We start from the raw sequence: 12,184 nt of genomic DNA on the forward strand, positions 1-12,184 counted from the left end.
ACTGTGTGCACAAACCGTGACTACCTTTATTTTTCTCCCGCTCTCTCTCTCTCTGCACTAGTCTAACAGACACACTCGTCCGAAAATGTATTTTCGTCTGCGCGAGACCACCTCCTATTTGTTCTGCACCAGATGACGGGAAGAAAAGGAAACAGTTCACTGCTCTCATCAAAGCCTTTTCTGCCTTTAATTTCAAGCTCGGCACACACGCGCCGACACGCACGCACACTCACATACAAAGTGGTAATTTATCAAATTATTCATGGGGGCTGCTGCTTACAAAATTGGGGTTTTTCATTAAGGCAAATCCAAGCTTGTTTTCAAGAGGCTTGGAAATTATTTAATCTTGAAAGTGTTGTATTCAAATAGCATTATCAGGGTTTTGGCCTGTTCTTTTATGAATTATTTTAACAACGGGGGCTACTTAACGATCATAATATCCTATTATAGAGTAATAACCTGTTTCTCCATCTGAACATTGTGGTTTCCCTGCATGATTCACTTGAATTAAGGCTCTCACAGAACACACAACATTAAAAGTGTTAAAATGCTTGGATGTAAAATGTTTAAATCATCTATTCATCCATTCATTATCAATTATGCTGGAGCCTCGCCCAGCTGGACAAGTCGGCAGATCATCGCAGGGCCACATAGAGACAAACAACCATTTGCACTCACATACACACCTACGGACAATTCAGAGTTTCCAAATCACCTCACATGCACGTTTTTGGACTGTAGGAGGAGAACCCAGACATCAGATCAAAGAGAAATTCAAGTCAAAGAAAAAAAAATGAAAAAATGAAAACAAGTTTAGACATCCCAGGTTTCCGGTGCACCGCCTCCTTGTAGAACAACTGAACGACTGTGGGACAGTTCCAGTTTTGCCTTGTTGCACTTCATCAGAGAAGTCAGAAGTCAGGCCTGACAGGCCGACGGACGTTGTTTCTTGGATTACTGAACAGCGTCATTTGCATTTCACTCGTCAGGAAACTTGGTGCCGACTGACAAAGTAAATGCAATTTTCAACCTTTGTTTTAATGGAAGACAAGTCATCAATTTTGTTTGCTTGTTGAGTGAAAGTTCAGAGAAATTATCTTCAATTAAAGAAAAAAACGAAGCATGAGAGCTGCATTCTTGGAAAAATCAATGAACTGGCTGAATTGTTATTGAAAAAAAAAATAGAAACGTACAGTAGTGCATCCATTCACCAATTCTCTATCGCTGCCTATCCTGCACTGACAGTTGTGGTATGTGGGTGGAGCCTATCCCAGCTGTCTTAGGGATTGCAAATATTGTGTTTTCCCACACGCTGCACATTCATTACCTGGTGACACAAATGACCTCAGAAATTACTCAATTAACAACGGCACGGCTGAGTGACGGCGTCCCACAGCGTCTTCTTTAACCTTGAAATTTGGGTCACATTTGCATTATTTGGCAGCGCAGCCTAAGCCACATCCATCACTCTAATGGAATAACACACAAAGCTCCCCGGAAGAAGAAAGGGGAAAAAAATGCAGTTTTCTGCTTTCCTTAAATAAACCACAGAATTTCAAAATGATTCCCCGCCCGGCAGCAGCGAGAGCACAAATCCATCCCTTTTAGAGACTGAGCGATTGATGGTAGGAAAATGCTTAGACACACACGCGCGCACACGCGCACACACACGCGCGCACACACACACGCGCACACACACACACACGCACACACACACACACTTCCCCCTGACCTTGGACCAAGATACATTATCATGAACATGTAACCGTGCTGGTAGAATTCCTGCAGCCACTGTCTGAAACTTACCAGAGGCTGCAGAGGCTGATGGTGGGAAAGTGGAGCAGAGAACAACCGGAGGGGTGTTGCAATGAACCTGAGCTGACCGTAGGGGGCGCTAGCAGGGGGAGGGGCTTTGAGCAGAAAAAGAGAACGCAGATGATGTGTGAGGATTCGCCTACCTGCCTGCCGAGTGCGTTGCCCTTAGCCTCCTTGTCTCGTTCAAAATGGGGACGAGCTCGAACAAAGCATCAGGTTTAGTCGGAAGCTAAAGGTTTTTTTTCAGAAGGCTGTAAACAGAGGGCTAAATATTCTGTGTTTTGGACAGCTCAAGCATCACTGCACCACAGGAGGATCATTTTTCTCATCTTTATGTTATTCAGTTTGTTTCAGAAGGTGTAAACTAAAAAAAATCAAATAAACAAGCACTTCTGGAAGTCAGACGTTTTTGATGTCACAAAGGGAACTGATGCGTCTTTCAGGTCAGCGGCAGCGCCCAAAGCGACAGTTGGTTCTTAACCAACATGAGTAGGGATCTACAGATCTAGCTGCATGTATTTGTAGCTGGAGGCTATAAACAGAGGGCTAAACACTGCCCTTTCCTGTGGATCCAGACTCTTTTTTGGGACAGTTGATAAGCCGATTGGTCGTCACCATCCTGGGATGAAGAATAAAGATCTGAAACAGAATCTTCAAGGAGAAAACACTGAGAGAGCCAGCGATTCCTCCTCGCTGCCACACAGACACGGAGCGTGGGCCTGCTGGCCCCCCTGCAGTCATCCCAACCATGCATCAAATAAATTCCCTGCATGTCAGCGAGACTCCCACAGCCCCCCGGTGGGCACTCCCTGCAGCCGGGCACGGCAACAATCCCCACTATTGTTACCAATTGACACCACGAGACAATCCAGTTACGTGACAACAAGCGACAAGGAGCCCCGAGTTGACACAACACCGGGGAAGCTTTTCATTTTTATTTATTTACTTTGTTTTTTTTGGGGTTTTTTTAACCAGACAATTCAACATCAAGCCCCGCTGCCGCGCACGTGTCGCGATGATGATCGCAACAGCTGGTCTCAGCGGGACGACGCCTTTGATCGCGGCGCCCCCGGGAGGACGCGTCGCGCAGAACATGGCGATGAGCGCATCCCATTTAGTTCAACCAGCAGCCAATTAGCTTCGCGGCGCTACAGGAAGTCACTGGTACGCACGGGTCTTCCCCTCAGCTCCGTACACGCTGAGAAACTCTTGTGAGAATAGTTTCCACTTCCACCCTTCACACCAAGTCTTCTCAAGTCTCTAATTAAAGTGCAGGGTGAGCTTCCTGCAAAAAAAAAGAAAAAAAGAAAAAACTTCAATACAACACTTTGACACGGCGTGTCAGCCGAAAACCTGATGTCTCAACATTTTATTCCACCCCAGTAAATCATTACTGTCATTCACATTTTATCTCCACATATTCATTTTTACAGCCTTATCTGCCCTATATAAAAAAAAAACTCTTCCTCTGAGGATGTCCTGTTCATTTTATTTTTTCAAGAAAACCTATTTTTTTCGGTCCTGATAAGTAATAATTCTGGACAAACAAGGTTTCTGCCCAACAGCCGTGACTTTTCCTATATATCAGGGACGGCTGAGCGGCCCCGGCACTGTGCCTGCTGCAATAAATGTCTCTTAAATGTATTCATAATCATTCAGGCAACAATAGACATGGTGCAAAACAGTAATATGGTTCACTTGTTTGCGGGCTATTATCTCAATCCCTGCACATGACATTTAATCGCGAGTTAATAAAGCCTGAACCACATGGCCACACTCAGTTTTTTATTTCATTTTTTCTCACCAATGTCACGAGCCGCTGTTTTATAATCAGTAAGCCGAGATGCAGAGACGGGAGGCCGCCGAGGTCGACCCACGCTGAGTTTTGCCTGCTTTTTCACGCGATACGCCGGTACAGTGATCAGCCACGCTGACCTTCCGCTATCAGAGCCGGGCCCCAATTAGAGGAGCAGCGCTGTGTCGCACAGATAGCATCTCAGTCGCCACTGCCACCCTGTAAACATTTAGAGAATGCAGCGCGTGCACACAGTCTACAAACGTGGCGGTGGCCTTGTCAAACTGTGACACAGGGTGGGGGGTGGTTGGAGAGAGAGAGAGAGAGAGGAGGAGGAGGAGGCGGGAGCAGCGTGAATCAAGCTGAGACTCCACCGAGTCTTAGCATATTTTTGCACATAAGCTCGTGATGGATAGTATTCTGTATTTTACTTTTCTTTTTTCTTTTTTTTACCACCACTGAGGCAGCGGGGAAAAGAACATCTGCCGGAGTCTTGTTTTTCTTTGTATATTCGTCAGGCATAAATATCACAGGGATTGGGCGGGGTTTGTGGTGGGGGGTTAACCCAGGACATTCCAAGGATGCAGTTCTGCAGAAACAGGAAGTGCAGGTGCAAGAGCGATGGCGACGGCAATGTGCAAACCTGGCGACTAAACGGCAGATTAGACAGAAAGACCCACTTGTTATGAGCAGGATTGAGAGTCAACTGTGCGTTTTCTGGAAAGACAGAACAACATGCACCCAAGAGTTCAGAGGCCCTGGAGCTCTATTGTATGGACCTGTGTAGATAACACGGTGGCACAAGATGAATGTTGAAAATCGACTGAAAAAAAGGACGATTTTGTGATGTTCAAAGCTTCTTTTTTACTCGAGTGCTTCACCGGGAGCCCTGTACTTGGAGGGTGTTTAGAGGGAAGAAAGAAGCGGCGAGGACTCTCTGAGACGGAGACTTAACCACCTGTCAATCAAGCGCAGACGGGCTCCTTTTTAATGCCACTTTTGTGCGCTTGTCCAGCCGCCGGCATTAAACGCAGTCAGACGTTTCCTCCGGCCGGCTCTCGGCCTCAAGGTTAGACAGCTTTTCACTCTGGCTTTTCTTCTTCCTCGCTGCCCCTCCCGCTTGCCCATATCTCATCCGTCCTCGCTGATGATTTAATACCGGCTGTCTTTTCTCCCTCTCCTTCCGCCCCAACCCCCACCGACCCAATACCCCCTCCACACCCCCGCTCCGTCCTTCCTCGGCCGGATGGAGCAAGAGTGCAGGCCGATGCATAAACAGCGCACGCTGCGGGCCATCCATAGTGATCTCATTACACGCCACCGCGGGCTACACTGTCTTAACCAATTTCACAACTATCCTTCCCTAACCTCCCCCTCCCGCGCCCCCTCATCGCAGCGGGGTCAAGTAAGCAATTAGGGGGGCCAATTGTCTAAACAAGATGCCAGTTGAATTGGAGAAGGCCCGAGTGATGCGGCACGCCTGGACAGTTTCCAATTAGGCATCAAAGAACAACAGGACAGGCTGCTAATTGTTTGCTTCGGAGGGAGGGGCGGGGGCGCCTCTACAGTGAATCTCGCACAATGGCGTCATTAACCCGCGTGATATCAATAATTAATCTGGCAACTGGATGGGGGGCTTCTGAAATATGCATTATTGTGCGGCAGCACGTTATTAGACAACACTTTGGTAATTGGCTGACAATTGGCTTCGGCGAGGAACAAGAGGAACTGTCGGTGGGAGCAGACGGAGACGGAGGCAGTCGTGGTTCTCTTTGTTTTTCCCGTCAGACATCATTAGTCTCTGTTCCCCAGCGTCGGCATAAACTCCGCGTGGACATTCCACTGCCGATATGTCAAGAGGAGGATCGTTCAGTTTACTTCCAGTAGCTTCAAGACATGAGTTTGTCTCTTGATTCAATTATAATCCATCTGATGCACTTCAATAAAAGTCCATCCATCCAATTTCTTTCAGTCATGTTTAATTGTTTGCATTTTGCATCTCTACACCAACTACTTGCACACATGAAAGTGTGGCAAATTTACAACAAGGACGAACCACGTTTGGACCACAGAGCTACGCTTCCAGCTTGGCTAGGCCATTTCGTTAGCCTTCTTTCCTTGTCAAAATTCAAGTATAGCTGATGAATTTATCGGTCAAACTGTATCCGACTATTCTTGAATCGACCCACACGACCAAGAACAAACCACTGATAAAGAAATTAGCAATCAGGAAGGCTGTAAACAACATTGAGTGACACTAAAATACAATAGGTGGGTCTCGCTCCGGGAACCTAGCAAAGCTGACCGTACGTCCTCAATCCATCTGGTCAAGATGCCACCTAAAAACTCTTGGAGCGGGGCGGCTAATCTGGGGGGCTAATTGGCAGATATCCAACCTGCTGCAAGCCACCAGACCTTTTAATGCGACTTTGGCCAGGAATTTACATTTTAAAGCTTTCAAGCTGTGCAAGGCATCGCATTAGCTAGCAGCTAGCCGCCGCTGCGCACGGCTCGTCTCTTCTCTCGCAACAAACTTTGCCTCTCAGCGAGTGAAAGCGCCGTCCGCTGGAGGCCGGAATGACGGATGAGCGCGATTTCCGAGCAGAAGTAAGAGTTGAACCAGCTGCCGTGCAAGGTTATCACCGTGTTGTTTCATCCGTCTTGCTTCCCTATCGGTGCCACATTTATGCCGTTTGACCGGAGGACCCGAGTGCAGGAAAAGAAACAGTCAAGCTTTTTCAAAAACTATAGTTGGACTGACGTGTTTAAAAAAGAAAAGCTCAGAACTTGTTCACAGTGACACATTACAAGGATTTTTAATGACCATTAGTGACAATGATATATTGTCACCCCCCCTGATCCTCATGTATTTTGCGCACCGGTTTTCATACCTGAGAAATCAACCCGATTTTAAATGTAAGGACAACTTTTCAGATATTTTTCCAAATAAAAAACAAAACAAAACTCTCCCAAAGTCAATCAAATATCAGTTCAGCCAGACAAGCAGAGTGGAGGCGACCGCCGTCTTACCGGATGTTGTGGGACTTGCGCTTGATCTCATTCCAGCAGAGGTTCATGTCTCCTGATTGGCTGGAGCCGCCTCCCCTCAGCCGCTGGCACTCCGTCCCCTCCTCCTGGCCGTCACCGTCCACCGTGGACTGGCACGGCACGCAGTGGCATCCCGGCCACGAGGGCCGCCCCGCAGCTGCAGCACACACACACACACACACACACACACACACACACACACACACACACACACACACAACGACACAGCAGCCACGTGTTACTGCTGCAAACACAACAACCGTGTTTTCCCGTCACACTCGCTGCCTTCCTCCTTCTCCGCCTGCCGTCTCGTCCTTCTGCACACCTCCTGTCTTTGCTCCTGTCCCACCTCATATTTCACCTGTTGTTTACGTCTCTGTAACCTTCATCCCCTTGCTTACTCAAGTTTTTCCGTCCCTGTCCGTCGCTGCGTGTGCTGCTGTTGTTTTCTGTTTTGTTTTTTGTTTTTTTAGCTTCTGCATCTCTTGTTACCAGCAGTTGTGATGTTCGTGCCTGCCTGTTGTTTTGGATTTGTCCTTCGGGCTTTGGATTTGTTTGCTTGTTCTGCGGCTGAGAGCGGCTGCTGAACTCTGCCTGCCTCAACCTGAGCCTGGTGTTTTTTGGGACCATTATTAAAGCCGCTGTGATGCTCCTGGTGCCTTCTCCGTCTCTCCAGCAGCAGCAGCGGAGAACTCAAAGACCCTGCCTGAGTCAAAACAACACATCACAGTGTTCTGACCCACATTCAGTTTCCGAGGTTTAAAAGAAAAACACACACACACACACACACACACACACACACACACACACACACACACACACACACACACACACACACACACACACACACACACACACACGCTTGATTGCATAACTCTTGCTCAAAGAAGATAAACTGCTGCATTTAACCATTTTAATGTTTTTGGAGAATCGTGCAATTTCAAACAGACTTTTTGTTCTTCCTGGGTCCGAAATGAAAGCTGAGGCTGGTGACAACATATCACGCACACGGATGTATTATATGAACCGAATACCCAAAAATCAGTTTTCCCATAGACCACAATACAAAAATAAATGCCTTTCTATTGCAGATTTTACCATAATGGACTTTTAGAAATTCACCAGTAAAGAGTTTACATCACTACGTCGTACATGCTGATGTGTCTCGGCTCGTTCTGATTGGCTGCATCCTGATGTGTCAGCCTATAGTGCAGAAGTCAAATACCCTTTCGCCGTATGTGCTGGGTGAGCAACTACATTGAAATGAACAGGCCACCATATTGCATCCCACGTGGGCTCGATCACGCAGGATGGTAATCGAGCCAGCCAGGTATCGAACCTGCGACCTTCTCACTGCGAGTGGATAACAATACAAACGGGTTTTTCAGTCAGTAAAAGTCAAACCCAAGTGATTTCTTCAGAGTGCACGAGAGAAAGAAAGAGAATCATGAGAGGCCAGATGTTTCAGCAACTTATTCCAAACCATTAAACAGAAGGAAACAAACACAGACAGAAAAGCTTTTTTTTTTTTTTTTTCCTCCCCTCACGCAGACGTTTAGTGAGCAGGAGCATCTGGGGGTTGACGTGAAAAGGTGCAATCCTTTCAATAGAGCTGTCAGGAAAAAGTCAAGGGGAAGGCCAGGGCACACACAGCACCGCCATCATCACACACACGCACACACACACACACACTTCAGGCCGAGGGCTCTCAAATTATGTTGTTTTCTTTACACGGTCAATTTAATTCGTATCCATTCATAAAAAGAAAAAAAATCCTCTCATCTTAACAGCAGCAGTCATCAGATGGCACATTCACAAAAGATGTCACATGTAAGTGCATAACAGTCAGGCTTTGTAGAGCAGCACTCTGATCAAGGTTGTGTGTGTGTGTGTGGGGGGGGGGGGGGGGGGGCTGCTGTGCTTTCAGCCAGAAACCTCGTAACTCGCTGCCTCAACACAACTTGTTTTACTAAGATCAAAAAAAAATGTTTTTCAGTTTTCCTTCATTCAATAATAGCAGGTCTTCCGATTTCTTTCCAACCGTTTGAATTATTTTCAAAAGCAACAAATAACACAAAGAAAAGGGGTGCTCAGGGACGGGTGTTGAACTGTTGAACGAACTCAACAGGACTTGGAAAGTCATGCGTTTTATCTGCAGACGCCCGGAAACGCGTCTGGACAAACTGCAACATTAAGATGTCCATCATCTGAAGGCATCTGTCAATACTAATGTGTGTGTGTTTTTTTAGGGCAAAGTCGAGAGCAAATCCTGAGCAGTCTAGCCTTGAGGTGGATCTGCTGGGGAATGTGTGATTTCATTCAGCAGAGAGAGAGGAACATTAAAGCAGTTTGTAATACACCTTCATCCAATTAGCTGCTCCTAAATCTAACACACTGGGCCTCTAATCAAATCAAAATATGAAACAGCAAGTTAAAGAAATTAAAGCTTCTCTTTCTAAATGGTTTCTCCATAATTACATACTCTCGCAACGTGATTCTCCTACCAATCACTGCCAATTACTTTTTTTTCACCATAAATACAAAATAAAGCATTTACAATTAAAAAAAAAAAAAAAAACCTTTGTTGCTTCACGATGGAATAACAAGAGGAGGGCCTGGCAGAGTAAATGCAGCTCAGCCACTGCTTCTCTCTGAGCTCAGGTGGGGTTTTTTCTTTTTCCTTGAACAAATCAAGCCCCAAGTGAACCGTGAAGAAAGACTTATTGCTACAGTGTCAACATCTCAGTGAACGATTTCCCCCCCGAGAGACACTCGGCACACACGGCTCATCCCCCCTTCTTCATCTTTATCTCCTCCTCTCTACATATTCATTGCTCTTTGTCTCCGTTCCTCACTTGCTCTGTGGGGCCACCTCGCAGGCTCAGATCGGACAAACAAGTTTGTTTTTGTTTTTTCCTTTTTTTAACGTCTCTCATGAGTCATCCCCTCCCCGCCATCACTCCCAGCCCAGTCGCCCATAAACTTGTCGCCTTTCCTCCGTCTCGCACCTCCTGTCAGAGCAGGTGAGCGTTGTGTGAATCTCCTTCCCAGTTCTCAGCACGCCGGCTCCTTCTCCGGAAAACATCAGAGGTCACTTGCGACCCGCGCGTGAAGCCTTCGCCGCGCCTGAGCACAGAGACGACCGGATAAAGTCGGGTCCCGGTTTCGCACCCTTGAGCAGCTGCGCTTGAGCATGCGGCTGCTGACGTGAAGGACAAAAAGTGTTGAGTGTCGAGTGATGAAGTCGATTTTCAGAAAGGCGGCATAATTGTTGGTTTTGTCTTTTTGAACGTCGCCTCCTGGAGATGTTAAAATGGAGCTGGAAATGAGACACTTGAGACAGAGGGGGAATTCTCTAACGAGGGTGGATGACGGAGAGAGAAAGAGGGAGAGAGAGAGAGAGCGAGAGAGAGAGAGAGAGGGAGGCTTGCTCTCTGGAGTGCCGAAAAAAAAGGTTCCTCTCATCGTCTTCACTTTAAGTTGGGGATATGCTGGTTTACACACGAGCAAAGCTAGAAATGCATGTGCAGCTAAAAACCAAACTGAAATGACTGCTGTTCAAAACAAATTACTTCTGTGATAAAACGCGCAGAGCGTCTGAGAGGCCTTCATAACGAGAGCGTCGCCTCAAGAGGAACAAAGTGTAAGTCTTCTGCAAGAGAACGGAAGGAGATTTTAGGGGGGAAACCAAAACATCCGTGTCAAGATGGAGCACGACACGAGTTGGCAACGTTGGCGCCAGGTGAGCGGTCCATCTTGCTCACCTGGCGCAGTGAAGGTGCAGGTGCAGGTGAGCAGGTGAGCAAGATGGACCGCGGTTGTCATGGACCACGTTCTGCACGCTTGTCATGCAAAACGTCTCTAAACTTGCGCAGCAGGGCCGCAGCCCTCGCTCGCATCTGCCCCGCGACTGGAAAACATCTGGTGGCTCCGTCAGCCACTTTAGATTTCGAAAACACGAGTCGAGCTTTGAGCATGTATTATTTAGCGGCTTCGCGGGGATGAGGGGCGGCTCAGCGCAGCGTGTGTGCCGCCGCATGCCTCCCGAAGACACTGAATAAAAAAAAAGAAAAAAGAAAGCAGGAGGAGGTTTTTTTTCCCAAACATGCCACAAAAAACAATAAAATCTCTCAAACCGTGGCCTCGCCAGTGTTTCCTGACCCTCAGGAAGACACTTTGCAGTCGAAGGTGCACATTTCCAATCAACACGAGTCCTGTTGTGTACATTTCATCTCGCCGCACCTTGACCGATTCTCCTGCTCTGGGGACGTTTTCATCTCGACGGGATTTCCCAATGGTGGAGCAAAAGGGGGGAAGAGGGCATAAACAAAAGAAAATACAGAGGCACATGATTTGGAGGCAACAGAGGAAAAACTCAATAGAAACACGGCCGCGTCTGCACATTAATTCTAAACTGAAGGCAGTGCAGCCGCGTGATGAGAAGCCTCCCTGAGAAGCAGCGGGATCTGCTCCCATTTCCAGATGAAGGAAACACCCCCGCCCGCCCGCCCGCCCGCCCACACACACACACACACACACCCACACCCACACGCACACCACCTGACTGTGTGCAGCTCCTACCTGAAGAAGCCGGACCTGTTTCCCCGCTCCGACGCCCCTGTCAGAACCGGCTGCAGCTGTCACACACCGTTACCGAGGACTCGACCGTCTTGTTTGTTTGGCCGAGGAGAGGAAAAAGAATTAATCAGGCGTGTTTTCCGTGGCGGAAAACAAGAGCAGAGGTGGATTTAGTGGCAGTGGGCGCGGCGAGAGGCGGGTGACTGAACAAGACAGACACTTCTGCTGCGGTCAAAGGCTCCTCTGTCCTTGTAACATTCCCGCTCCCCCGCAGCCCCGGGGACCAGTGGGAATTAAAGGCCATCTGCCTAATGTCCTTCAGCCCACACGGTGCAGAACAGAGAGAATAAAAAAAAATGAGAACAACTGCAGCGCAAACATTATTATTGAACCGTTGAATTTTTGGTTTTTTTGTCTGTAAGAAAAGTTTTATTCCTCCAGTAGAGACTCTCGCTGACAGCAGGGCTCCCACGGTGCGGATGTTTATTCAGATGGTTCAAGAGTCAAAGCCACCAACTGCAGCGACCAACAGAAGATGATATCAACGGCGGAGTTACGGGTTCGCCAAATCCAAAGACTCCCCCAGCTGGTTTTAACCTCTCCCAAATTCCAATGCCCGCTTTTTCGTCGCAAGAAGCTCCCACCTGGAGCAGGTTCATCCCATTAACGAGGAGACGATTAGCAGAAAGCCTGAAGCGCGAAGGACGGGGAGCCACTGAAGCATTTGGGAATCACGTCGGAAGCAACAGAGGACTGCAAAATTCTAAATGGTAAGTTGCTGCCGAGGAGATTAGCCTGGATTCTGGCACCTTCTTCCTCCCGACAGTTTCACCAGAAAGAAAGGCTTTGATCTGTGGAAAGAGTTAAGTTTGGCACTCCGACGGACGCCTCCAGCTCTTAGAAAAATTCCTTCCTAACAGTGAAAAAAAAGCAAAAAAATAAAAAAAA

The 12,184-nt window shown here is 47.6% G+C and overlaps 1 protein-coding gene across 2 annotated transcripts in view; it reads right to left on the reverse strand.

Moving 5' to 3' along the window:
• drp2 (dystrophin related protein 2) overlaps positions 1-11,394 on the reverse strand; it is a 73,172-nt gene extending 61,778 nt beyond the window's left edge. For both annotated transcript variants that reach the window (XM_076046341.1, XM_076046340.1), the window contains exons 1-2: positions 11,240-11,394; positions 6,641-6,815 (exon numbers count right to left, since the gene is read on the reverse strand). In XM_076046341.1, the coding sequence (XP_075902456.1) occupies positions 6,641-6,687 (47 nt within the window). In that variant the 5' untranslated portion in view covers positions 6,688-6,815; positions 11,240-11,394. The remainder of the gene's footprint in view (positions 1-6,640; positions 6,816-11,239) is intronic.
• Between the last annotated feature and the right edge of the window lie 790 nt (positions 11,395-12,184).

This window comes from Nelusetta ayraudi, unplaced genomic scaffold (genome assembly GCF_046127955.1).
Source record: "Nelusetta ayraudi isolate G7.1 ecotype Tasmania unplaced genomic scaffold, CSIRO-AGI_Nayr_v1 ptg000090l, whole genome shotgun sequence".
In the NCBI taxonomy this organism is placed as follows: domain Eukaryota; kingdom Metazoa; phylum Chordata; class Actinopteri; order Tetraodontiformes; family Monacanthidae; genus Nelusetta; species Nelusetta ayraudi.